The 25,005-nt window shown below is 45.2% G+C and overlaps 1 protein-coding gene across 2 annotated transcripts in view; it reads left to right on the plus strand.

The window, feature by feature from the left end:
- Ammecr1l (AMMECR1 like) overlaps positions 1-19,198 on the plus strand; it is a 25,128-nt gene extending 5,930 nt beyond the window's left edge. For both annotated transcript variants that reach the window (XM_004626316.3, XM_023709709.1), the window contains exons 3-8: positions 7,534-7,978; positions 9,986-10,096; positions 10,502-10,616; positions 11,369-11,459; positions 13,626-13,722; positions 15,477-19,198. In XM_004626316.3, coding sequence (XP_004626373.1) covers positions 7,572-7,978; positions 9,986-10,096; positions 10,502-10,616; positions 11,369-11,459; positions 13,626-13,722; positions 15,477-15,588 — 933 coding nt within the window. In that variant the 5' untranslated portion in view covers positions 7,534-7,571 and the 3' untranslated portion in view covers positions 15,589-19,198. The remainder of the gene's footprint in view (positions 1-7,533; positions 7,979-9,985; positions 10,097-10,501; positions 10,617-11,368; positions 11,460-13,625; positions 13,723-15,476) is intronic.
- The last annotated feature ends 5,807 nt before the right edge of the window (positions 19,199-25,005 follow it).

Genomic DNA, 25,005 nt, shown 5'->3' on the forward strand with positions numbered 1-25,005 from the left:
ATATATATATATTAAAAAGCCACAGATGCTGCCAGGCCTCTCAGGCTCTGGCTGATTCCCTGAGCTGGACTTTCTCAGTGGCATTGTAAGCTTCCCTCTGGAGCACTACTGTTTCTCCACCAGAGCCAGGGGGAGGGTCCCCCAGTGATCCTCCTTGTAGGCCTTACAGTGCCTTACTCCTGACTGTTACAGTGTGTCCTATAAAGACAGGTGGTGAGGATTAAGCAACATTCTGAGGAAGGAGCAGTGACTTTGAACACGAATTTGACTTACATGGTTGTCTGTTTTTCTTTTTTTTTTCTGTCCTGGGAATTGAACCTAGGGCTTTGCACATACTAGGCAAGTGCTCTTCCACTAAATTATATCTCCAGCCCTACAAGGTTGTCTTGAGAGGGCCCAGTGTGGTGCTACACATCTGTAATTCCAGCACTGAGGAGACATAAGCAGGTCTGAGGTAGGTGGTGTGTTTAAGGCCAGCTTGAACCTGGTATAAGGCCCTGTCTTGGAAAAAGTCTTGAGAAGTCTTAACTGTTCTTTTATTTTCTCTAGCTTTCTGTTGAAGTATGGGGACTTTTTCTATCTGGTGGAAGCTTAATGTAGTGCATTCTCATTGTTTCAAAGCAGCTGCGCGGTAGGGAAAGGAGATTATTGCTTCTAGCTCTTGAGGTGCTCCTAGAACTTAGTTTTGCAAGAGTCTCACTCAGCCAGCAAGGCCTGGCAGGATAACAGTGGTTGCATATTTTAATTCAACAAAGGGTTTTATACCTGAGTCCACTTACTGCAGAGCAACTAGCTTCACAGTAACCTGTGTAGGTCAGAGTGCCATCATTGGTAGTTCTTATGAGGTTTGGGAAGAAGTGAGAACAATTTCACATGTAGTTGTAGTAGAGGCAGGGTATTAGCTAGATGCGATTTCCCACCTATAGTTCCAGTGCTCTGGGAGGCTGAGGGTGGAATACTGCAAGTATGAGTTCAGCCTGGCAACTTAGCAAAACCCTGTCTCAAAAAAGGCTGAAGATGGGCTGGTGAGATGGCTCAGTGGACTAAAGCACCTACTTAGAACAAGCTTAGCAAAGCACAGGGACCGCGGTTCAATCCCCCAGCACCACATGCCAGCCAGCCTCGCCCCCTGGTGGGCTGAGCTGGCCACACACACACACACACACACACACACATAAATAAATAAATAAAAATTGGGAAAAAAAAAAAAAGGCTGAAGATGTTGCTCTTTGTGTCGACCCTGAGTTCATTCCCCAGGCACAAAAAAAAAAAAAAAAAGGAAGAAGAAGCAGAGAATGTGTCATTCTGTAGAGTTCGTTTTAACTGGTCATACAGATGGATAGTGTCAGATGGATAGTGTATCCATTGAAATGCTGCTATGAAGTTTATTCTGCTGCAGTCACAGAGGCCTCAGGTCAAGCTTTTGAGGTACCAAGTACCTCTTGAGCAGAGTGTGTCTGCAGCTTCTTACAGTACATACCAGGAATCAAACACAGGGCACCTCAAGTGGTGACACTAGGCAGACACTGTACCCCTGAGTTACACCCTTAGCCCAAGAAATGCCTTCTGAGTTTTATTTTCTTATGTTCTGGGATGTGTGTTTGCTTCAGACAGGGTCATACCGTGTATCCTGGGCTGACTGTGTACCCCAGACTGGCCTCAAACTCATGACCCTGAGCCCTGGGTTTACAGGTCCGCACCAGTGCATTCAACCATAAAATGTTTATGATGCAGAAAGTACTGTCTGACTCTACATTGGTAACTAATTGAGATTATTGGTTGAATTGTTTGCTTAGTGGCCTCCCAGAAAAATCCCTGGGCCTACAGAGCCACAAGATTTTGATTGGTTCTGTCAATGTCAGGTCATAATTTGGAAAGGTAGGGGCTTTGCCGGATAGCTCAGTTGTTTAAAGTGCCGCTTGAGTAAATGCAGGCAGGTGCATAGGACAGCAATTCCATTCCTAGCTCCAGAAACTGTACCAGACCTGCCCTTAAGACAGCCTGAAATAGTAAAAAACAAAACAAAACAAAAAAAAAACCCTAAAAAACTCCTTCTCATAATGTGGAAAGGTAGGGAAGAATTGGTAAATATAAATGCTAGGTATCAATTTAACATGCACTGCTTCACATCAGTGACTGCTTTTAGACAGTCTTCTAGCCTGGTTCATCCGTACCCTGCACCTATGTGCTTTTTTGGGGGGGGTAGAACGGGGGGTTGAACTCAGGCTCTTGCACTTGCCAGGCAAGTGCTTATTTTACTGAGCTATCTCCCTGGCCCCTCCCATGTGCTTTTTTGTTTGTTTGATGTATTTAGTACAGGGTCTCACTACACAGAGAAGACTTTGCAGTGATCCTCCTGTTTTCAGCCTCCCACGGGCTGGGATTACAGGCACTGTGCCACCATGCCCAGTCTCAGTCAACATCTCTGGGCACCAGGTGCGGGGCCAGCACGCACTGGGAATCGAACCCTGTCCCTGCATCTGCCTAAGCAAGCACTTTAATCCGCTGAGCTATCTGGCGGGCCCTACCCATGTGCTTTGAAAGCCTCCTTTGTTGTTCTGCTATAGGGTCTTTCACCAGATCAGGTTGCTAAGTGAGGAAAACCTGAATTTCATGACAGTTGGCTTTTCCTTCAGGTATGATTTGGTATAATGAAAATAATAGACTTTTTTTTCTTTTTTTTTTTTTAATAGACCTTTCTTAAATCTTAATGTTTCATCCCATTCTTTGAATTCTGAATTTTTTGAATTCAGAGGCAGAACCTCTGAACTCCATTGCTCTTGCTGACTGCCAGATTTTTGGATTAGTTCTGCTGTTTCATCCTAACATGTGCCTTAAAGCAAACCTGCACGTGGCCCATAGTTAAGTGTGAGGTAAACAGAGTCAGGTGAGAGCCCTGGCCACAGCATCCGTGATGGATTCTATTGACAGGAATGCAGGGGAGTGCTTATCATTTTCTGGGTGATAGCTGAAATGTCAACTTTGGGCTTTGGGTTTTGATAATCTTTTTTCCTACTTGCTTTTGTTGGCAAGCTTCTGTACAGTGATTTGTGGGGTGGTTTTTTTGTTGTTTTGTTTTTTGTATTGTACATCCCAGGATGTGGTTTGTTTTGTTTTTTTGGCGTAAGGTCCCACCAGGATGGTCTCAAACTCATAGGGGTCCTCATGCATCAGCTTCTCAGATGCTGGGAGCTGGGATTACTGGCTGCACTGCCAAGCCCTGCCCTTTGGGGGGGCGCGTTCATACCCTTAGGAGAGGGGCTGAATCCAGTAGCAGTTGTTGTACTGGCAGGTCTCATTTTCGTGTGGCTTGGTGAGACAGATTGTGATTCAAATCATAGGCCTGCCACTTAATGGCAGTGTGGCTCTGGGCAGGTTCTTACTTGTGTCCTGAAGTCCCTCTATAAAATCATGGTAATGTAGTCTGCCAGGCTGAAGGTTTAGAGGATTCCCTAGAGTCCTTAACTGCGTCCTGTGCACATGGCTTGTCTTGGGTGTCTGGATGCGACCCCCCAGTGGGAGGGTGATGACCTTACCACATGCCGTGCCCTGCTTCAGGCCTTTATAAAATTCTTTCTCCCCGCTGCTGCAGACTCAGTCTGACCTAAGAGAGGAATCAGTTTTAGAGGGACCAGGATTTGAACTCAGGCTTTAGAGGCAATATTTTTTACCATAACCCGTGCTCCCTCTTAGCTGTGTAAGTAAAGACAAGTGTTAGAATTAGTCTACCTCATCTTTGGTTTTATCATGTCGAGCGTACAAGTCTCAAAACAAAGCCTGTTTTGTTTCTTTTTTAAGAAACATATCTTAAGCCAGACATTGAACTCTGCAAAGTATTATTCCTTGGCTACAACAACTTTCATTTCACCCAGAAGAGCCTGAGATGTGCATTTTGTCAAGGATATGCATATGTGAACCACATAAATAATACTTACAAACCAGGCATAATGGTGTACTCTTACAATCCCAGCACTCAGGAGGCTGAGGCATGGGAATCTCAGTGGGTTAGAGAGGCCAGCCTGGGTTACATAGTGAGTTTAAAACCAGCTGTAGAGCCAGCCAGATAGCTCAGCAGATTAAAGCACCTGCAAGCAGGGGCCAGGAGTTCGATTCCCAGGGCACGCTGAGACGGGCAATTGAGACTGGCCATGGTGGCACACACCTGTAATCTCAACTCTTGGGAGGCTGTAAATAGGTGGACCACTACGGTCTGATGTAGTAGTGAGACCCTAAACACCCTGTAGACCCTTCCCTAAAATAAAAAAAAAAAGCTGTAGTAAGACTGTGTCTCAAAAGACAATAATACTTTTTTTAAATTTTTTTTTAAATTTTATTTATGTGTATGTGTATGTGTGTGTGTGTGTGGCCAGCTCAGCCCACCAGGGGGCGGGGCTGCCTGGCATGTGGTGCTGGGGGATTGAACCGAGGTCCCTGTGCTTTGCTAAGCTTGTTCTAAGTAGGTGCTTTAGACCACTGAGCCATCTCACCAGCCCCAATACTTTTTTTTTAAACACATTTTTAATTAATTTATTTGGTACAGGGTCTTGACACAGCTCAGACTCAGACTTGTAGTGCCCAGCTCTGAGATTACAGGTGTGCACCACCATGCCCAGTTTTGGTGGCCAGCTCAGCACGGCATACAGTACTGGAGATCAAACCTGAGTCTGTGTGCTTGCCAGGAAGCTCTTGGACCACCAAGCTATCTCCCTGGCCCAAAACAATACTTCTTAAAAATTTTATCTAATTGAAACTGAAGAGATAAATTATTTACAACCAAAATACTATGTTGTAGAATTGTGCTTAAAAAAGAAAAAATAAAAGTGTACAGGGCTCAGGATTTAGCTCAGTGGTAAAATGGTTACCTAGCATAGATGAGGCCCGGAGTTGATCCCTGGCCCTAAAAATATAAATAAGTAAATATATACATGCATGGATACATACGTACAGTTATGGTTGGGGAGGCCCAGCACATTGGGCAGTTGGGACAGGGACTTGCTTACGTCCAGTTGCCAACCTGAGCAGCATGCTAGGAGAGTTTAGTGCTACCCTCGCGAATAGTAGGAAAACATAGCTAAGATAGTGTGTGTTGTATGTGTATGTACATATGTGTGCCAGAGTGTTTACTTCTGTAATATCTTGAAGAAAGCACAGTTTTCTTTCAAGTTAGCAGATTCTTCTTTGTTGTTTTCTTTTCTTTTCTTTTTTTTTTTGGTACCAGGGATAGAAGTTGGGACCTTGCACTTGCCAGGCATGCGCATGTGCCACTGAGTTATAGATAGCCCTGGTTCAAGTCAGCAGAATTTTATAATTTCTTTTTGTTTTTTGAGACAGGGTAGGGTCTTGCTGAGTAGCCCAGGCTGGCCTTGAACTCTCAGCAGCAGTCCTCCTACCTCAGTCTCCTGAGTACTGGGATTACAGGGGAACACCATCACACCAGCATTTTTGGTGTTAACATTGAAATAACTAGGGTTTGTTTTCCTGATTTGAGAAAGAGAAACTTTGGAGGTGGAGTCTGGGGATTGAACTAAGAATGTTTGCTCTGAGGTATATCCTCAGCACTGTGAGATAGTTTGTTGTTGTTTGATTTTGTTTTTGTTTTCTTATTTCTTTTTTTAAAATTTTATTTATTTATTTATTTATTTGTGTGTGTGTGTGTGTGTGTGTGTGTGTGTGTGTGTGTGGCCAGCTCAGCCCACCAGGGGGCAGGGCTGGCTGGCATGTGGTGCTGGGAGATTGAACCGCGGTCCCTGTGCTTTGCTAAGCTTGTTCTAAGTAGGTGCTTTAGACCACTGAGCCATCCCACTAGTCCCTGTTTTCTTATTTCTTGAGACCGTGTCTCCTCACATTTCAAAGTTGCCTGGGCTAGCTTAAACTTAAAGATTCTCCTGAATTAGCCTCCCCAGAGAACTGAGACTACAGGCATGTATTACCATGCCCAAATAGAATATAGTTTTAAGTTTTTTTTCTTAAAAAGCATAAAGTGTAGCTGGGCATGGTGATGTATGCCTGTAATCCCAGCACAGTGGGAGGCTGAGACAGGATTACAAGTTTGAACCTACTTAGGGGCATTTTAGCAACTTAGGCACTGCCTTAAAAAAACAAAAAAAAAAAAACCTTAGCAATGTGAAGGACCTGGGTTCAGTCCCAAATAAGGCAAAAACAAAAACACCACACGCACATATGTGTCCCTTCCTCCCCTTTTCCTCCCCTTTATAACATCATATGGAATGCTGTGCCGTGCTCCCCCCCTCCCATGTGATACAAATTTTCTAAAGCTGGCTGGCTTTGTGTTTTTCTCCCTGACTATGACAGGGCAGAAATGGCTACCTCACAAAAGGACTATGAAGCTTGGGCTATTTGTGTGGGTAAAGGTTGCCTGGTTGCAATTTTTGAATAGGGTCTTGAAAGGATATAGAGGCATAGAAATCTGAGTGAGTTCAGAGGGGAATTAAAGAGAATGAGGGAGGGGCTGTAAACAGGTAGCTTTGGAGGTGGCCGGGTGGGAGCCTGTAGAAGAGGTGCCCTTTTCACAGTGACAGCTAATTGCTTTTCATCCTCGCTCCTGTCTAGGTCTGAAGTCACACAGATTTAAGTTAGAGATGAGGAAAATGCTGAGAAGATGTGGTTAACAAGGAAAAGCTTGAAAATGCCTCTAAAGTTCTTTAAAAATAAGATGATTCAATGTGAAGCCTGTAAAAAAGGTAGAGAAAGCAAACAGTCTTGATGGATCAGGGGCAGGCACTGTTCCAGGCCAGCTCCACCTTCTGCCCTGAGTGCAGGGAAGGGAGAACTGACCAGGCACTCAGGAGGATTTAAAAAAATTGAAGGGCCGGGGAGATAACTCAGTAGAATAAGCATTTGCCTGGCAAGTACAGGGTCCTGAGTTCAATCCCCAGTACTGCAAAAAAAAAAAAAAAAAAAGATGACTGGGATATAGCTCAGTGGCACAAGCACCTGCCTGGCAAGCACAAAGTTCTGAGTTCGATTTTCTTTTGTACCAAAAAAAAAGTTGATGAGCCTAGCATCTTAGGATCTCAGCAAGACCCTGTCCTCAGTTAAATCACATTAAAACAGCTGGGCATCTAGCTCAGTCCAAAAGGCCTGGATTTAACCCCCTGTACCAAGATTTCATAGTCCCCCTTAAGAAAAGTTAGGAGTCTGGTTTAGGTGTAGGCTCTTATAGCCCTGTTCTGCCACTGTTTTGGATCATGTAACCCAGAGGTTTGAGTAGAAAAGATAATTTGATGATTACCTGGTCTGTGCACATCCTTTTCTCTGATTTTTGTTCTTGGTTTTTTTTTTTTTTTTTTTTTTTCTTTCCCTTTTTCCAGAAATGGATAGTGAACCCAGGGCCTTCATAGCTGAGCTGCATCCCCAGCCCTATTTTTTTATTTGAAGGTCTCCCTGAGTTGTTTGGGCTATGCTCAGACTTTCATTCCTCCCTCAGCTTGCCAGAGTGCTGGGGCTACAGGTGTGTGCCACTTGTCCTTTCAGCCATTCAAGTCAGCACTTAACCGTTCTCTTTTGGGTTAGGGTTCTGCAGCATTCCAGACCACGAGCACCAAGTCAGGATGGGAAAGAGACGTTGTGTTCCTCCACTCGAGCCCAGGTTGGCAGCAGGCTGTTGTGGGGTCAAGAAGCCCAAATTGTCTGCAAGTGGGACGCACAGTCACGGAAGCCAGTCCACTACTGTCCCCAGCGCTAGTTCAGGACCTCTTCAAAACCACCAGCATGTGGACAACAGCAGTGGGCGGGAGAACGTGTCGGACTTAACTCTGGGACCTGGAAACTCTCCCATCACACGGATGAATCCTACATCGGGAGCGCTGAGCCCTCTTCCCCGGCCCAATGGAACTGCCAATGCCACGAAGAATTTGGTGGTGACTGCAGAGATGTGCTGCTACTGCTTTGATGTGCTCTACTGTCACCTCTACGGCTTCCCTCAGCCACGACTTCCTAGATTCACCAATGACCCCTAGTGAGTAAAGGGAGTGTGGGGACTGTGTGGAGGGCACAGTGCAGCTAGCTTTCTGAGTGCATTCCTTTCCAAGAGCCCGCTGCTGATTAAGCTTGAACATAGAGCACAGTGAAGAGATGCGTTCAGGTGCTCTTTAAATTGTTCAGTGGGTTCAGTAGTGGGAGGGGCCGGCTGGATTATGTTTGGAGGATACACGTAGATAATCTAGAGATCAGGATATTCATTCCAGGTTGGCGTGGTGATAGGTCATTTAACCTCTCATGTCTAGAAACCACACTGTTAGGCACTTCAGTAATACTGAAGTCCAAGTGATTTGTGACTCGTGAATATCTGAAGCCAGGAGGGAGACAAGGAGCTCAGTCATTGGGAGCTGTTGATGCTCTTTGTCTTGGCTGATTTTGGATTTTTTGGTAGTGGTAGTAGTATGAGCTGATGCTTTTAAAAGGTATCAGTGAAATATAAGTGAAAGTAGTGTATTCCTGTGTTCTTCCTCAAACTTGGAAGCAGCTCTCAGCTGGCTTTCGGGAACACTGTTGCATTTGATTTTTGTTTTGGTGGGGAGTGCTTTTGAAGAATCCATTGATCTAAGATCATTCCTGTCTCAGGTGTTGATACCCTGAGGGCTGTGCAGAGCTCTGAATGAGGATAAAAGAGTGTAGAGAAAAGGTCCTTGCCTTTGGGTACTTGGCATTGAGCTGACAAGTCACCCACATTGCTAACTAGTAGTAGAGGGGAGTTTGTCTCTGTGTGAGTGAGTGTGTCTGAGGACAGGAAATGGAGAAATGGGCTGACTTAACTTGAGGTAGTGAGCTATGTGCTACCGTGACTAGAAAACTCCCAGTTGAGCAGAGGGAGATTCCAGGCCAGGTCAAAATCTAGAGAGCCTGTACAGCAAATTTAAAGGAACAGGTAGAAAAGAAGTAAATAAGTAGATAGATAGACAGGTGGTAACCTTGGTGTGCGTGGCTAGGCATGTGTGCTGCCATTGGCTGTTTGTATCTTCAAAGCTCTAAAAGCCTTGCCATCACTGGTGTAGGCTGTTGTATTCACAACTTTGTGTATTCATCCTGTGGGTAGTAAGGGGTCTTGCAAGGTTTTGGGGAACAGTAGCTTTGGTTGATACTGTACATTTGCTTTGTGTGACAGTGGCAGCTGAATTCAGGGCCTTCACACTGGGCTACATCCCCAAGCCTTTTAATTTTTTTTTTTTTTTAATTTTGAGACAGGACCTGAGTTGCCTAAAGTTGGGCCTCAACTTTGAAATCCTCCTGCATCCTCCAAGCACCTTTCAGAGTGCTTGGGTTGTAGGTGCACATGATGCACAGTTAGATACAGGTACTTTATTGGAAGGAACTGTGACTAGCTGAGAGATTTGCTTTTTTTCTTTTTTGGAGGAACTGGGGATTGAACTCAGGCCCTTGCACTTGCTATTCTACTGAGCCATCTTCCTGGCCCCAAGCTGAGAGATTTGCTAGCAGCCTTTTGTAACAGTGACAAAAGAATTGACAGCTTATGCTAATAAAAAGTTTTTTTGAGAAGGCATTGTTTTTCTTTCATGAAAAACTTGTGAGCAAGAAGTATTTGTAGCTACTAGGGCAGCTGTAATTATGGAAACAATGTGGGCTTGTAGCGAATGCTCCCAGACTCTTGGGTGTGGAGATATTCTGACAAGGAATGTTGCCAAGAAGGGTAGAGCTGGACAGTATGGCTACCTAAAAGTAAAGAGAGGAGACTTAGAAGAAAGAGTAGAGCCCTGGGCAATGAAGAAGAGTAGCACATAAATGTACCAGCGTTCATGGAAGCTTCGCTGTAGTGCCTCGGAAAGGCTACACCAACAGCCTTTGAGGACAGGGGCTTTTCTATGTTTCTAGCCACTGCCGAGCAACTTCTGGAGTTCTTCAAGTAGCTACAATTCATACCATCTTTTTGGGCAATCGACAGATGAAGAGGAACATTACCCATTATTAATTTGGGGCTAGAGAATGTTTTATGTTTTTCTTTTTTCAGTCCGCTCTTTGTGACATGGAAGACAGGGCGGGACAAGCGGCTTCGTGGCTGCATTGGGACCTTCTCAGCCATGAATCTTCACTCAGGACTCAGGGAATACACATTAACCAGGTAATGACACCAGACATTAAGAACTGTATGTAAACTGGTTAGACATGGAAGAAATCCTGTCTGACCTCATCTCTAAGTGATGCATTCTGAGCATTCTCTTCCTAATAATCAGGAACTGTGAGCACTTTAATCTGGTGTGTCACTTACCAGTGCCCATCTACATAGTGAATAGAATCACAGATAGTACCTTGTGGTATTGATGGATGACAGATACATCTTACATATTTCAGGATTCATAGCTGGGGATATAGCTCAGCAGTGCAGCGTCTGCCTGGCAAGCGTGAGGTCCTGAGTTTGATTCAAATACCAAAAAAAAAAGGGATTCATAGCTATATGGGCTCTGTAGCGTGGAATGTTGACTCCTGACTGGGAGCAGCCTTACTTACATTTTGTGTCCCCCTGCAGTGCACTTAAGGACAGCCGATTTCCCCCCCTGACCCGAGAGGAGCTGCCCAAACTTTTCTGCTCTGTCTCCCTCCTTACTAACTTTGAGGATGCCAGTGATTACCTGGACTGGGAGGTGAGAGCAGCTGCATTTGGAACTCTGCAACTCGTTGCGTTTGGGTTCGGGTTAGTACATGGCAATGTCTCCTCAACTGAGAGAGGGCCTGAGGTGTGGGGACTGGGTACCACTGTGGGCAAGACAGGTAACAGAAGTACTGATCTATTAGGAGTGGGGAGAAATATAGAAGTTTTATTTTCCCATTTCTCCCCAGTCTCCTCTGTTTCCCTCTGTATTTAATAAATATGGGATAACATAAAATAGTCCAGGTCCTTTTTGAAAAGCCCTTACGGACAAGTTTTTATTAGGAATCAGGTACCAAGAAGAATCATGAACTCAGGCTGGGCGTGGTGGCACATGCCTCTAATTCCACCCTGAAAGCTGAGGCAGGAGGATTACTGCAAGTTTGAGGCCATCTTGGGCTACATAGAGAGACCCTGTCTCAAGAAAAACGAACAAGCCATAAACTCATTAAAAACCTTGTGATCCATTATGCTTATTTATGAAATAGGTTAAAGGTACAAGGTTCAAAATTATTGGGTAAGCTATTTAAAAATTTTACTTCTACAACCTTCATATTCTCAGGGAGGTGAACACACATGTACTCAACCTTTCCCTGAAGCTGAACTTTGTTGCCCTTTACCCCTTAGTCATGAGCAGCAAGTTCTTCCCTTCTCAGCCATGGGTCAAACTGATCAGAGAACAGGGTCGATGTAGATGTGCAATTCTATTAAAATAAGTAAATGTCATTTACTGTGTTATATCTTTAGGTAGGGGTCCATGGAATTCGAATTGAATTTATCAATGAGAAAGGCGTCAAACGCACAGCCACATACTTGCCTGAGGTTGCTAAGGAGCAAGGTGAGTTGGACAAATGGACATTTAGTGAACAGTGCGATTAGTAGCCATGCCTTTTATGTTTAGCCATTTATTTGCCGTACTTGGGATCAAACTTGGGACTGTGTGCTTGCCAGGCAGGTGCTTATTGCTGATGAGCTATATCCCAGCCCCTAGCCATGTCATTTAAAGGACACAAAAGTGAGGTGTAGTTGTTACTGCACAGTGAAACCCTGTCACAGAAGAGCTGCTCCTGATCATTTATTTTCAGTTGAGTTGTTACGAAACATGTATTTTTTTTCCCTTTAAGGCTGTTTTTTGTTTTGAGACAGGTTATTGCTATGCAGCAGACTCATAGCAATTCTTCTGCCTTAGCCTCCTAAGTGCTGGGATTAGCTGTGCCATCACACCCATCTTTAATACCATATTCTTACAGCACCAGGATCAGCTCCTAAGAAACCTAGGAGCTGAGAAAAGAGGAAGAAAATTGTCTTTACTTGCCCAATTGTAATAGTTTTATTTCTTACCCCCTTAAAGTTCATTATAAAGAGAAGTTGCCCAAATCAGTGAGTGTTGAACTTCGGATCATGCATCACTGAATATGTTACACTTGGCAAAGGTAAAACATACACCCTCCTGTTTTTAAAGAACGCATTACCTAATGATGTTGAACCTATTGCAAAACAATGATTAGGAGTGGATCTTTTGGGACAGGTTTCACTGCAGTTCAAGATGACCTTGAACTCAAAGCAGTCCTCTTGCCTCAGTTCCTGAGTGCTGGGAATAGGTGACCACCACCAAGCCCAGCCCTTCAATGAATTCTTATAATGAAGACATTAATGATAGGAAATAGTTTGGGCAGTTTTTTGTTTTTTGTTTTTTTGCTGAACTGAGGATTGAACTCAGGCCCTTGCGCTTGCCAGGGAAGCACTTATTCTACTGAGCCATCTCCCCGGTCCAGCTTTTTTCTTTAAAAGCGTATCCAGAAGAAAACTGCTATTAAATCTTTCTTCTGTTTTCTGTGGTATGTAACCAGTTTTCTTTCTTTTTGGAAATGGGTCTTTTTTAAAGTTTTAATATACTAATTGAGTATATTAATAAATGTATTATATGAAAAGTGATAGCTGTGTTAGTTCCTATTGTGTTTGTATTTCAACTTTTTCAAAAGCACTGTGGATGTGGCATAAGAAGGAAGCCTTGGCAGACATGGTGGCACATGGCAGTAGTCCCAACATTCTGGGAGGCAGAAGCAGTAAGATCACTAGTTCAAGTCTTATACCTGGGCAACTTAGGAAGACTGTAGCTCAAAAAATAAAAAGACCTGGAAATGTAGTTCAGTGCAGAGGCCTGGGTTCACTTCCCAGCACTGCAGAAAAGTAGGGGGTAGAGGCAGTATTCAACAGTATAAATGTTTCCATGCTTCCTAAGAAATACTTGCCTGGTATCAGTTCTGTGTCATAGAAAACAACTCCTAGAAATCATCAACCAAGAAAGGCCAGTCAAGCCAGGTGTGGTGGCCCACACCATGCCTGAAATCCTAGCACTTACAGGCTGAAGCAAAAATATCACAGTGAGTTCAAGGTCTGCAGAGTGAAACCCTGTCGCAGTAAACAAACTAACACAAAAGACTATAGTGAGACCCTGTCTCCAAAAGAAAATAAAAAGCTACTCGAAAGAGTCTGAGCTGTAGGGAGATACTGTTCAGCAGCATGCGCCTGTCTGGCAGGTGCCAGGTTGTGAGTTTGATTCCTGGTACCAAAAACAAACAAGTCTAAGCTATAGAATTTGAATCTCTTTCCTAGCTGGATCTAATAGTGTGTGCTTGTAATCTTGGCTACTTGGGAACTAACCCAGGCAGTCATATATAAGTAAACAAATAGGCAAGCAGTCAGTCCTTCTTACAGGGCATTCCCTGGGTTCCAGCATGAGCAACAAGCCAATCTAAGTGGGGACCATGTTTGCCCCTTGCGGATTACACTTGGTGATACCTAATAGGAAAGACACAGAAGAAGAGCCTGGGGACAGTCACAGTGCCACTTGGTGGTGTGCTGTCTCATTTCTGAGTTGCCACTGGGCTGTCTGGTGCTCCGGGTGCATCATAAGCTGGTGCCCAGGCCCTCCTTTCCCCCAGCAGACTTGGCAGCTCCTTGAATTCCATCTGTGCTGACCTGGTATGGTTTCTCTTCTCAGACTGGGATCAGATCCAGACAATAGACTCCTTACTCAGGAAAGGTGGCTTTAAGGCTCCAATTACCAGTGAATTCAGAAAAACGATCAAACTCACCAGGTAAGCTCCTATCCTTTTCCTTGTTATTTTCATGTAGCAGGGGATGGATAGAGAATACTCTCGATGGGAATGGGAAGAAAAAAGTTTTCTCAGCTAATGTCCCTAAAACAAAGAAAAATAGTTAAGGTTTTAAGTTCTGAGGAAGCAGCATGAACAAAGCCATACTCCCTCAGCGTCCTGTGCGTTTCCACGGCCAGGCTGATGGTGGGCTTGGGCAAGAGTTAGGCCTGCTGAGAATCAGGACTGTCTCACCAGACCCACATGGTTGGGAGGTTGGGGAGCAGAAGTCAGTAGAAGAGGCTCCCAGTGTCAAAAGTCCAGGGCCAGCTAAGGCACCATTTACTGACTGAAGGTATAGTCAGGGGGAAGGATGCAGCAGAGTCGGGTGCTTTTACAGAAAGTTAAAAGGATACGCCTCCCCTCTTTGGATACTGTGCTTCTCTGGGGAGAGTGCCTTACATCATAGAACTTGGGGTCGGAATCGTAGCTTGCTTACTGACTAGCTGTGTTACCTGATCTAGTTATTCACCTCTCTGAGCCTGTTTCCTGTCTGTAAGCTGTGAGTGCTAATCCTTTAGGGTTGTTGTAGGATGTGATAGGTGTGGAGAATTTCTAGCCCAGGGCCAGGCAACACTGTAGGTGATCAGTAGATGTCAATTCTCTTCCTGTCCCTACTGAAGTTGGAAGCACTGAGAGGTTTAGCTTCTGTGGGCTTCTATTGGGCCCTCATCTGTAAAATGCTGAATAATCTAATAATAGCCTTTCAGGTCTATTTGGAAGACAACCCAGTGTTTTTGAAATGCTTTGAATTCCAAAAATAAAGGGTCTGGGGGTGAAGCTCAGAGAACACATGCTTAGCATGCACAAGGCCCTGGGTTCAATCCCCTGCACCAAAAAAGAAAAGAAAAGAAAAAAACACTCTTCAAATACAAAGCATTATTATTATTACTATTATTATTACAATTTATTTGAACAGCCATTTCCCTGTCAAAATTCAGGAATAACCACCTTGCAGTGGAGGAGTGATTACAGTGGGAAAGAGATGGCTCTGGGTAAGGATTGTCACACCCAGCTCCTGTGGTCTGTAGTAGGCTCCATAGGTTTGTAACACCCCATGCTTCGCATCCTGACTCATGGCTCTTTCCAGAGCAAAGCCAAAGTGCTATGAACTCTGTTCTGATGACCCTGTGATATGGCATATTCATCTGGGGATTGAGACCTGTCCTATATAGCCAAGGATCCTTTAACCTGCTTCATCAGAATTTGACCCAGAATTAGGTATCTGTGCCCCTTTTAGTTATGATAACTTGTTTGTTGCTCTTCTGCAAACTGAAGTTGCATTTCTGTCAAATTTACCTCATTTTAACCTGAAAGTGGATGTGCAATTTACACTGGGTTTTGGTGTAGCCATCTTCCAATCTGCCACCCATGTAATTTGACCTTGAAAGTCTTCATCCAGACCCCAGTAGCAGATTGCTTATGAGCAGCCTGATGATAAGCATATGTAGCGTTTCAAGGTTGGATGTGCTGAGTACATTCTCAGGGGTGAACTGTGATTGTGCTTTTTCATCTTGTTCATTTGTAATAACAACATTGTTTTCTTGTGCCGTCTTTCATTTTCTGTAAGTAAGATTGCTCTTGGTCTTCCATTTTATTCTTTCAAAATGTGGAAATAAGCTTTTGGTTTTCTCTGCTGACTGACTTTACCTGATGTGTTTGAGTTTCCTAATATCCTTGCCTGTTTCCTTATACAGGTACCGAAGTGAGAAGGTGACAATCAGTTATGCAGAGTACATTGCTTCTCGACAGCACTGTTTCCAGAATGGCACTCTTCATGCCCCGCCCCTCTACAATCATTACTCCTGACACACGGCTGCATGACCAGTCCCACCCCCCTGTGGCCACCAATGGCTATGACATCATTGGAGCAGATGCCTCCTCTTCCTGGTCCAGTTACTTCTATTACTGCACCATTTTATGATGCTAGCTTCCGTTGCCAAGTCTGCCTGCCACTGACCGAGGGGGTGTGGGGTTACACTGAATGACACAGAACTTGAGGGGCCCAAGCCTTATCTCAGCCTTTCCTCAGTATGGGGTTCCACTGGATTGGGGCTTCTCCATGACTAGTGAGAATCGCTGTGTGGGTGCTGAAGACCCTGCTCTGGTGATTTGCCACATGTGTGTTGGCCACACACTGGAATTAGAGTTGATCCGTGGAGGTTTACCCCACACACACCCACAGCCTCCCAGATTAAATAGGTGTATTCCCCTGGCAGTCTGGGCAACGGAGACCAACAAGAAACATTTTTAGGTTGTTTTAAATTCCTTTTTTTAAACTTCCAGTTTATTGCATACAAAGAGTTGATCACAACCTCCGTGCTTCATAAGTGGACGCCATGTTAGGGTTGAGCGTGGGCGCCATGAGTCCTTTGAGGATCCTGGACAGAGACCCACACCAAGATCAGAAGCCTGTGGATGGTGTTGCAGATCTCTCTCATGAGCCACGACGGTTTAACATTCTCAGCCCACTCTCAGTTGGATCGTCCGGCAGTCTTCCTGCATCAAGTCAAGCTCTGTGGTGTGGCCTGCTGACGACTGGAGTGCAGATGCCCGTGGGAGGGCCTGTGTCATCACTGTGTGAGGTGTGAAGAGAGAGGCCTCTTCGTCACCACCTGGCTACCTCACTCCTTACTGGCAGCAGTGCCTATATTGCTGGATCTAGGTTTTCAGAAGCACAGATGTGCAATCGGGCAGTTGGGTTGGGCTCGTTGGCATAGAAAATTCGGGGTCTCTGAGCTGGTTTTCTTTTCAGGCAAACATCCTGAGGGACTCTTAAGCAGGCAAGTTCACTTTTCTAGTTTGCATAAAGTAGGAAGACTGGTGATCTTTCTGTCCCTGATAAGACTCTAGAGCAAAGCTGTTTAATTAAACAAGGTAAATCTTTATCTTGCCTACCATGCTGGGAGTTTTAACCCCACCAGAGCATAGTCCAAATTGTTTTTTCCTGGGTCATTTAAACTTCCATGTGACGTTTCCTTTCACATCCTTTTCTCTCGTGACTCTTCACTCATGTGGTAGCAAAGGCCATAGAACTGGGGGACTTGGCCGAGGCTTTGCATGCTGGGTCTCAGGCACTACTAGTGACACAGGAAGAGATGGCCAGCTGAAGAGGGGTCCTGGGACACTACACTGGTTCTCCAAAACATGCTTGGAGAACTAGTGGATTGGGTGTCAACCCAGTGAACACGTTTTACTTTTTTAGTTTGTGTGTTGTTGGTGTGGCTTTCTAAGATGGGCATTGATTCAAGTTTAGAGATCTTTGGCGCTTTATCCCAGGAAGTGGGGGGTGGAGCGCAGTATAAGGCATTGCCCTTCAGTTCCTGGAAGGATTGGTCAGAGAAAGCAGCTTTGTGCTGCTGGCAGGACTGCGGAATATAGGAAGACTTGGGTGACATCAGGGTGCCCAGGCTGTGCTCCCCTAATTGCCGTCCTGGGTTTCCATGGCCTGCCACAGTCCCCTTCAGTGTAGAGGAAGATGTAGGGGTCATCTCATGATGTCCTGCTACTGAGGATGATCAATGTCTTGTTATAGGTGTGACAACAGTTACTCTTAGGTGCCATGGATTGATGTCAGGGTGGTCAGCTCTGGACTAGGCCACCCACTCCAATTTGTACAACAGTATTGATATATAGGGCTACACTCATTACTGTTCAAGTGTTCTACGTTAAAAGTTGTTTGATTTCTAAAGATTTAAAAAAAGCAAAAAAATTGGTGCTAAACTTTCACCCCTGAGCACGCTCAGTGAGACTGGTCATGCAAGCATTTACAGTGCCATGCTCCTCAAGCCTATTTTTCTTGTAGAAATGTTGCCCTATTTGTCTTCTCCTGTGTATAGTATGTATTTGATTTTACTTTATTTTATTTTATTGAGGGTAGGGTAGGATACCTGCCATTTAAGAAAATACAATTTTTAAGCCCCCAAAATGGGGGGGAAATCAGTGCACAAGAATAGGGCTGGTGACACCCAGCATCACACTGAAGTAGGCTCAGTGGCTTTGGAGTGAAGAAGCCTTACTCCCTGCACACTCCCTCTGCTCCTAACAAATCTGGCAGTGGAGCTGCATGAGCTCCTCCTGTCTCGTCAGGTGGCTCTGAAGTCAGCCAAGGGAAGCTACATGGGACCTAGCAGAATCCACCCTGACCAGAGCCTGTCAGGAAGCCACCTGGAAGTGTGTGGTCATGGTGCCCTCAGAGAATTGGGGAGGTGGCTCTCAGGAAACATACCTGGTCTGGATCATCCACATGGCAGCTTTGCATAGGGAGGTGGCAGCTCCGAGCTGGAGCAGATCTGCCTTCCACTTGCTTGACCAAAGCAGTAACGAGGGTGGCTGGTACATGCCAACGTCTGGAGGGAGAGCAAAGGAGGTGCTTCCTGCCTGCTGCTTTCCCTGTTCTTGGGCCACTGAACAGTAGGTAACCACTGTTGTAAGGAACCAGCCCAACTTTCTGGTTGGGTTCAGAGTGTGTTTCATCCCTAGCTGTGAGTGCCTTTTGGTCTGGAAAGTTGGCTTGTCTCATAATACCCACAGCTAGGACATTTTCCCTGTAATTATGAATTGTCTTTGTTTTACATTAAGAGTGTCTTTGATCACTAGTTTGTCAGTGTTGGATTGTTTCCACTGTGAGGTTCTTAAAACTTTTTCGCTGCATAATACTGAAACAATTCATGTTAGATATCCTTTCCACATGAAAGGTTTGTAGTTGAGACATATATTTTACTGTTTATAATAAAAAACATCTATACAAAAGAAGTCCTGGGTGTTAATATTTTGCACATGATCTGTTTTCCATGCTGTTAACATCTACAATTTCACTAACTTGATTTTTTTTTTCTATCAAGATTTCTAGAGCCTAGGGATCTACTTGTTCTTTTTATTTTTGTTCCCATTTCCCTGAAGCAAGAGACTGTATGGCCTTCAGTGCAAAGATTTCAGACCAATTCTTTGTATCACACTTGGTTGCCTCTTGGCTATATAACTTCTGAGTGCAAATCATTGAACTCTTTAATGAAGTATTGTAGAGAATAAATCATAATGGCTAAAAATTGTTCTTCGTCTTTTTTTTTTTGTAACCATGTGACATGAATTACGCAGAGTAGCAGTTGGCAGTCCTCTAAATTTTGAAGATAGCCAACCAAGTAGTAGCCTCCATATTTTGTATGTTTTTGATCCTTTATAAACTTGCTTTTCATTTTGTTTTTGTGGTGAGTGGCATTATCATTGGTTTGGGGTGTTTTTTTGTTGTTTTTTTTTTTTTTTTAGTTATTCATGAACAGTTTCCAGAAAGAAGGTTCATTGCTTTTATTAGATTTGTAAATTAAACTGACTTTGCCAGAAAAGCTGAATCTTGGGCTGGGTATATAGCTCAGTGGCACAGCGCCTGCCTGACAAGCACAATATCCTGAATTCGATTCCCAGTACCAACAAAAAGCTTAATCTCTTGGGGAAAAAACAACCCAAGGTAATATATCTTTGGTGATATTCAAACAAAAACCTGGGCCATACCACACATGGTGTGAAGTTTACTGCCTGAGGACAACCTAAAAAAATACGAGTTTGAAGAAAAACTCAAAGCCACAAGTCTGTCAGGGATATATGACAATTTTGGAAATAGATGATGAGCAGCTGGTTAGACATAGAAAGTGTTAATGTGTGAAGAGTTCAGGGGTGTGTGTGTTGCTGGGATTCAAGGCATTGTGTATGTTTGGCAAACCCTACCAACTGAGCTACATCCTCAGGTTATATTCCTTGCTATTGTAGTGCCTATGGCTTCCTGTAATGGACATGAAGGAGGGGTTAGGGATGGTAAAATACAACAAAATTTGCCATTTTCGCTGTCCTTATTTGAAAGTCCTTGCAGTTTGGGCTGGCCTTGAATTCTGACTTCTAAATTAACCATTGGACTGCTCAGTGGTAGTGCTTACTTAGTATTAGACTGTGGCTTCAATTCCCAGCACTGTGAAGAGATAATCATTAAATATTACGACACATTTGGGCAGGAGGGAGGTCTCAAGAACACCCTGTCAATTCCTCAGTTCCCTGCCACACCCCAATCTACAACCACATTATGACCATTTGCAGCTCCTTCCTGGCTCCCAACTGAAGAAATCCCCCCCCCCCCCCCCACTGATGACAGGAATTGTCTCAGGCTGCAGCGCAGCAGGCTTGTTAGGGGCTCCATCTACGTGTTCTGCACTACAGTCATGCGCACACAGGTGGTGCTTCTGGGGCCACAGAGGCACAGTCCTTATCCATGGATTCTTCCTCTTGTGGGTCTGTAGCTGATGTGAGCAGGGGAGGGTCTAGCTTCCTCCTTGATCTCGCTGCTTGCCTGCCTGCCTGCCATGCTCTCCACAGCTGCTCATCTGCTACACCCTCTACCACACTGTCCTGCCTTGGGACCAGCAGACATCACCACAACCTCTACAAACAGCCAAAATAAATCCTCCCTGAATCTGGGTGTCCAACAAAAAAAGGTAACTAGGAGGCTGAGGTGGGAGGAGTACCACAAGTTCAAAGCCAGCCTTGGCTACATACTGAGTTAAAGTCCAGCACATACTACACAGCAAGACCCTCAAAAGAAAAAAGCCCCAGTGCCCCCCACACCCCAAAAAACAAAGGCCTATGCTCAACTCTTGGTCCTGCTATTTGGGACACAGACAAATAGTACTGCAGTGTTAACCCTAATAACCCATTTTATGTCACGGTTGCTTTGTGTCCTCTCCAAATGGAGATGCTGGGACTGCAGTGCACGGCCATGTTGGGAGCTGTGGAAGCTGGAAAAGCAGAGGTGTGTAGGAGAGACGAGGCCTCAGTGCCTAAAGCAAACGAGCGATGCAGTCCTGAGGAGCATCCTGACTGGTTAACATTGCCTGCTAGTCAATAGGCAACCTTGTGTGTTGTATGTTACGGGTCGGTGCCGAAAGAAACGACGAGAAGACCTGATGAATGTAGCTTCAGAGGGCTCACTGAGACTAGGCTCTCTCCAAGCGAGCCCAGAGCCTCAGAAGCATCTCACTTTTATTGAGGGGTAAAGGCAACTAAGGACTGTGCATAATTACTTAAGTGAATACGAACTACTATCTCTATTAACTTCCACCATCTGCCTAACACTAGGTTCACACAAATGCTAGCCGATAACATCCCAAGCAAGGGATCAAAGGACAGGGCGCCTGCAGGAGAAGCTGTTATCTGCTGCCTTGAATCCCAGCTTTCTGGGAATTTGCAAACAGACAGCAACTCTCCTCAGACTCTATTGTTCCCTGCTTTCTTGGGACATCAGGCTTTTGTCTCAAATCTGTATTTCTACACTTGTGTCTCGTGTTGCTAACTTTGCATAAATAAATAAATGTAGGTCTTGTGCTGGCACATGAGTCTTGTCTATCAGGCAGACCGGCGATCGCATAGCCCAGCTTTTGTCTTTTTGTCTATCTTTCTCATTCCTGCCATCATGGCTCCCCGGGTAGAACTGATCCAACTGAGACCAACAGATCCCTATAGGCCCAATGGCTGTAGTCACCCAAACTTCATCCAGCACTGTGGGGGCGTAAAGGCAGTACAGCAGCCCATGTTAAGTCAGGACAGGCATCCTAAAAGAGTGTGGAAGTAGGCCATGCTCACGAGTGCGGAGGGCCTCGCTGAGAAAGGCACAGGATGGACACACAGGAAGTCCTGCGGCCACAGGTCAGCCAGGCCTCTGTGTCATTCCCGTAGGGCCTTGCCTAGCACAACACAATGCTCTGTAATTCTCAAGACAGCTTGGAGTTTTATCAAGTCTAGATGTCAAAGGGTTCTTTGTAGAATTACACAAAGTTCCCACAGACACAGACCTTGTCCCTTTGTACCCTACAAACTACTAACAACCAGAGGGAACGCACTGGGTATAAGTGATTAAAAAACAAAACAAAACAAGGGCTGGTGAGATGGCTCAGTGGTCTAAAGCACTGGGACCGCGGTTCAATCCCCCAGGACCACATGCCAGCCAGCCCCGCCCCCAGGTGGGCTGAGCTGGCCACACACACACACACACACACACACACACACACACACACACAAATAAATAATTTTTTTTTAAAAATGTGTTCTTTAAAAAAACAAAACAAAACCCATAGTTAATTCTTTGGTTTCCTTTGTGACATTTACCAGATTTTCAGCCTTAAGTGCCAAAGATCTCCGGAAATGTGTGGGAAATACCTGAAACCAGTGGCAACAAACCAATGGCTCAAATGCCACAGCAGGCTGTTTGTATCATCGGAAGCTCTAAAAGGTTCGCCTTAAACTGGAAAGTCAGAGCCAGCCGAATAGCTCAGTGGATTAAAGCACCTGCAAGCTGATGCAGGGAGCAGGGGTTCGATCCCCAGCCTGCTGTGCCAGCCCCACCTCTGGGGCACCCTGAGAGGGCAATTGAGACTGGGTGTGGTAGCGCGCCTATAATCCCAGCTCTTGGGAGGCTATAAACAGGCAGATCACTACAAGTCCGATCTAGTAGTGAGACCCTGAACACCTTGTAGACCCTTCCCTAAAATACAACAAAACAAAACTGGAAAGTCTATGTAATGTAAGTATGATGAAGACAACTGGGAAATATACTGCCACTGTGCTTTAGACACAGAAACCCTCTGTCTATGTAGAAACTATGAATGGCTCAGCCCACAAGATTCTCTGAGAAGCCAGGTGTGGTCATGCAACACTGTAATCCCAGCACTCTGGAGGCTGAGGCAGGAGGATCACCAAGAATTTAAGGACAGCCTAGGCTGCAGTGAGTTTAAGGCCAACCTGAAAGGCACAGCAAGTCTCTTTCTCAAAAACACTAAAAAAAAGTTTAAAACGAACCCCAAAGTCCAGTAAGAGGGGCTTGTTTGCCAGTTGATAGGTTTTGGGAAGATGAATAGGTCATGACTGGATTAATGCACAGATGGCTCCGTAACTTCACGGGATTACTGGGTGGTAAATGAAGCTCAGAGGGTGGGACCTAGGTGAAGGTCATGGGGTGCAACCTTGACGCCTCATCTTGTTCCCCAGCCCCTTCTTCTCTGTCTCTGTAACTGTGTGTGTCTCTCTCTCTGCTTTCTGGCTGCCATTAGGTAAGGAGTTTTCTGTCTCTTCTCCTCTTCCTGGTCCTCCTCCTCCTCTTTCGCCTGGTTCTCCTTTTGTTTTTGAGACAGGGTCTTGCTATATAGTTCAGGTTGGTCTTGAGCTCACTGTGCAGCCCAGGCTGGCCTCAAACTCAATACCCTGTCGCTGCCTCCCAAGGGCTAGACTGCACGTGTGCACCACATGCCGGGCCATTTTTCTTTCATGAGAGGTCAAGCCCAGGGCATCATGCATGCTAGGTAAGCAGCGTATTACTGAACTGCAACACCCGTCTCCATCCAGCCACTCCACAGAATTTTCTCTTCTCTTTTTTTTTTTTTTTTTAAAAAATGTATTTGTTAGGACCCGGGAGATGGCTCAGTAGAATAAGCACTTGCCTGGCAAGTGCAAGGGCCTGAGTTCAATCCCCAGTTCCAAAAAATATATAATAAAATAAAAATTTATTTGTTATAGGACCTCACTAAGCAGCTCGAATTTATAGTGATCCTCTCCTGTTTTCAGCCTCCTGAGCGATGGGATTATAGGTGGACACCACCACACCCGGTCTTAGTGGCTGGCTCAGCAAGCCTGGGGGCGGGGCCAGCGTGACATGAGGCGCTGGAGAGGGCACCCCAGTCTGAGTGAGCTGTCTCACTAGCCCTCCACAACATCTTCATTGAGAAAGTTGTCATAAATGCTACGGCCAGCAGGCATGGGGCACTCACCTGCATTCCCTGTACCCCACACACAGGCTGAGGCAGGAGGATCACCGAGTCGAGGGCACCCTAGGTTACATGGTGAATTCAAGGCCAACCTAAACTGCATAGAAAGGCCCTGTCTCAAAACCAAAACAACATAAGTGCTATGCCCACGGCCCTGGGGTTAAAAATGACGAATGAGGTGTAACCCGTCCCCACGAGGAGCTTACTAAAGAACAGCGGATACAAGAACTGGCAGATGACGCGAGGGAAGGAAACGGAGAGAGAGTGCTATAGAAAGATAAAGAGGTTGCTAAGTTTTCAGGAGTCTGAGTGCTTCCCAAAGGTTTCAGCGTGCTTTAAGAAGCAGGGTCTAGTGGGACATCATGCGAGTCTGCCTTCTGTTACAGGCACACAGCACTCGATGATGGGCTGAGACTGCCGCTTAGTGGTAGAGTCTCTGCCTAGCTCGCCCAAAGGCCCTGGGTTCGACCCTAAGGACTGCAAAATAAAAAAAAAAAACCCCGATGGTAACAACTTACAAGAGAAGAGGTTGATTTTTGGCTCATTATTTCAGGGGTTTCAGTCCATGGCTGCCAGCTCCATGGCTGTTCTGCCTGCGGTGAGACCGAAACATCATGGTGGAAAGACCTGGCAGAAGAAAACTACCGTGAGCTCAAGGTCAGCCTGAACTAGGTAACAAGCCCAAGGGCTCAATAAAAGGGGGAGGGGCCGGGGAGATGGCTGGGTAGAATAAGCGCTTGCCTGGCAAGCGCAAGGGCCTGAACTCAACCCCTGGTTCCGCCAGGAAAAAGTGAAAGAAAAATACTGTAGCTGGGAATTTAGCTTAGTGGCACAGTACCAAATTCTGGTACCAAAACAAAAAAGAAAAAAAAAGCAAGAATATTGTAGACTGGGGCCAGGGAGATGGCTCAGTGGAATAAGCGCTTCTCTGGCAAGTGCAAGGGCCTGAGTTCAATCCCCAGTTCCGCCAAAAAAAAAAAAAAAAAAAAAAAAAAAAGAATATTGCAGACAAAGCAGCCCATGAGCAGCAAAAAAAAAAGTGTGTGGATAAACCAGCCTACGGTACATCATTCTATGCTTCTTTGCACACTACTGTTCTTTTCTCTCCATCTGTGGACTTCTGTCCTGCTCTGTATATGCAGAAGAAATAAAGGTCAGGTAGCCAGCTCGCTCTTGGGCCAGCACAGTACAAGGTCCAACGAGCAGGACGTGCCATGGAAAGGGCTTAGGGACCAACAGGGGAAGAGCGAGTGCTACCGAGTTCCAGGTCCACTTCTTTTTCTTTTTTAAAAGGGGGACAAGTTTATTTAGCTCACAGGTTGTAGAGGTTTCAGTTCATAATCTGCCCGCTTCAAGGCAGGGTGCACATGGCAGAGGGGCAACAATTCATGTCAGAAGAAAACAGCAAAAACAACAAGACAGAGAACAA

Source organism: Octodon degus, unplaced genomic scaffold (genome assembly GCF_000260255.1).
Source record: "Octodon degus isolate 3935 unplaced genomic scaffold, OctDeg1.0 scaffold00014, whole genome shotgun sequence".
In the NCBI taxonomy this organism is placed as follows: domain Eukaryota; kingdom Metazoa; phylum Chordata; class Mammalia; order Rodentia; family Octodontidae; genus Octodon; species Octodon degus.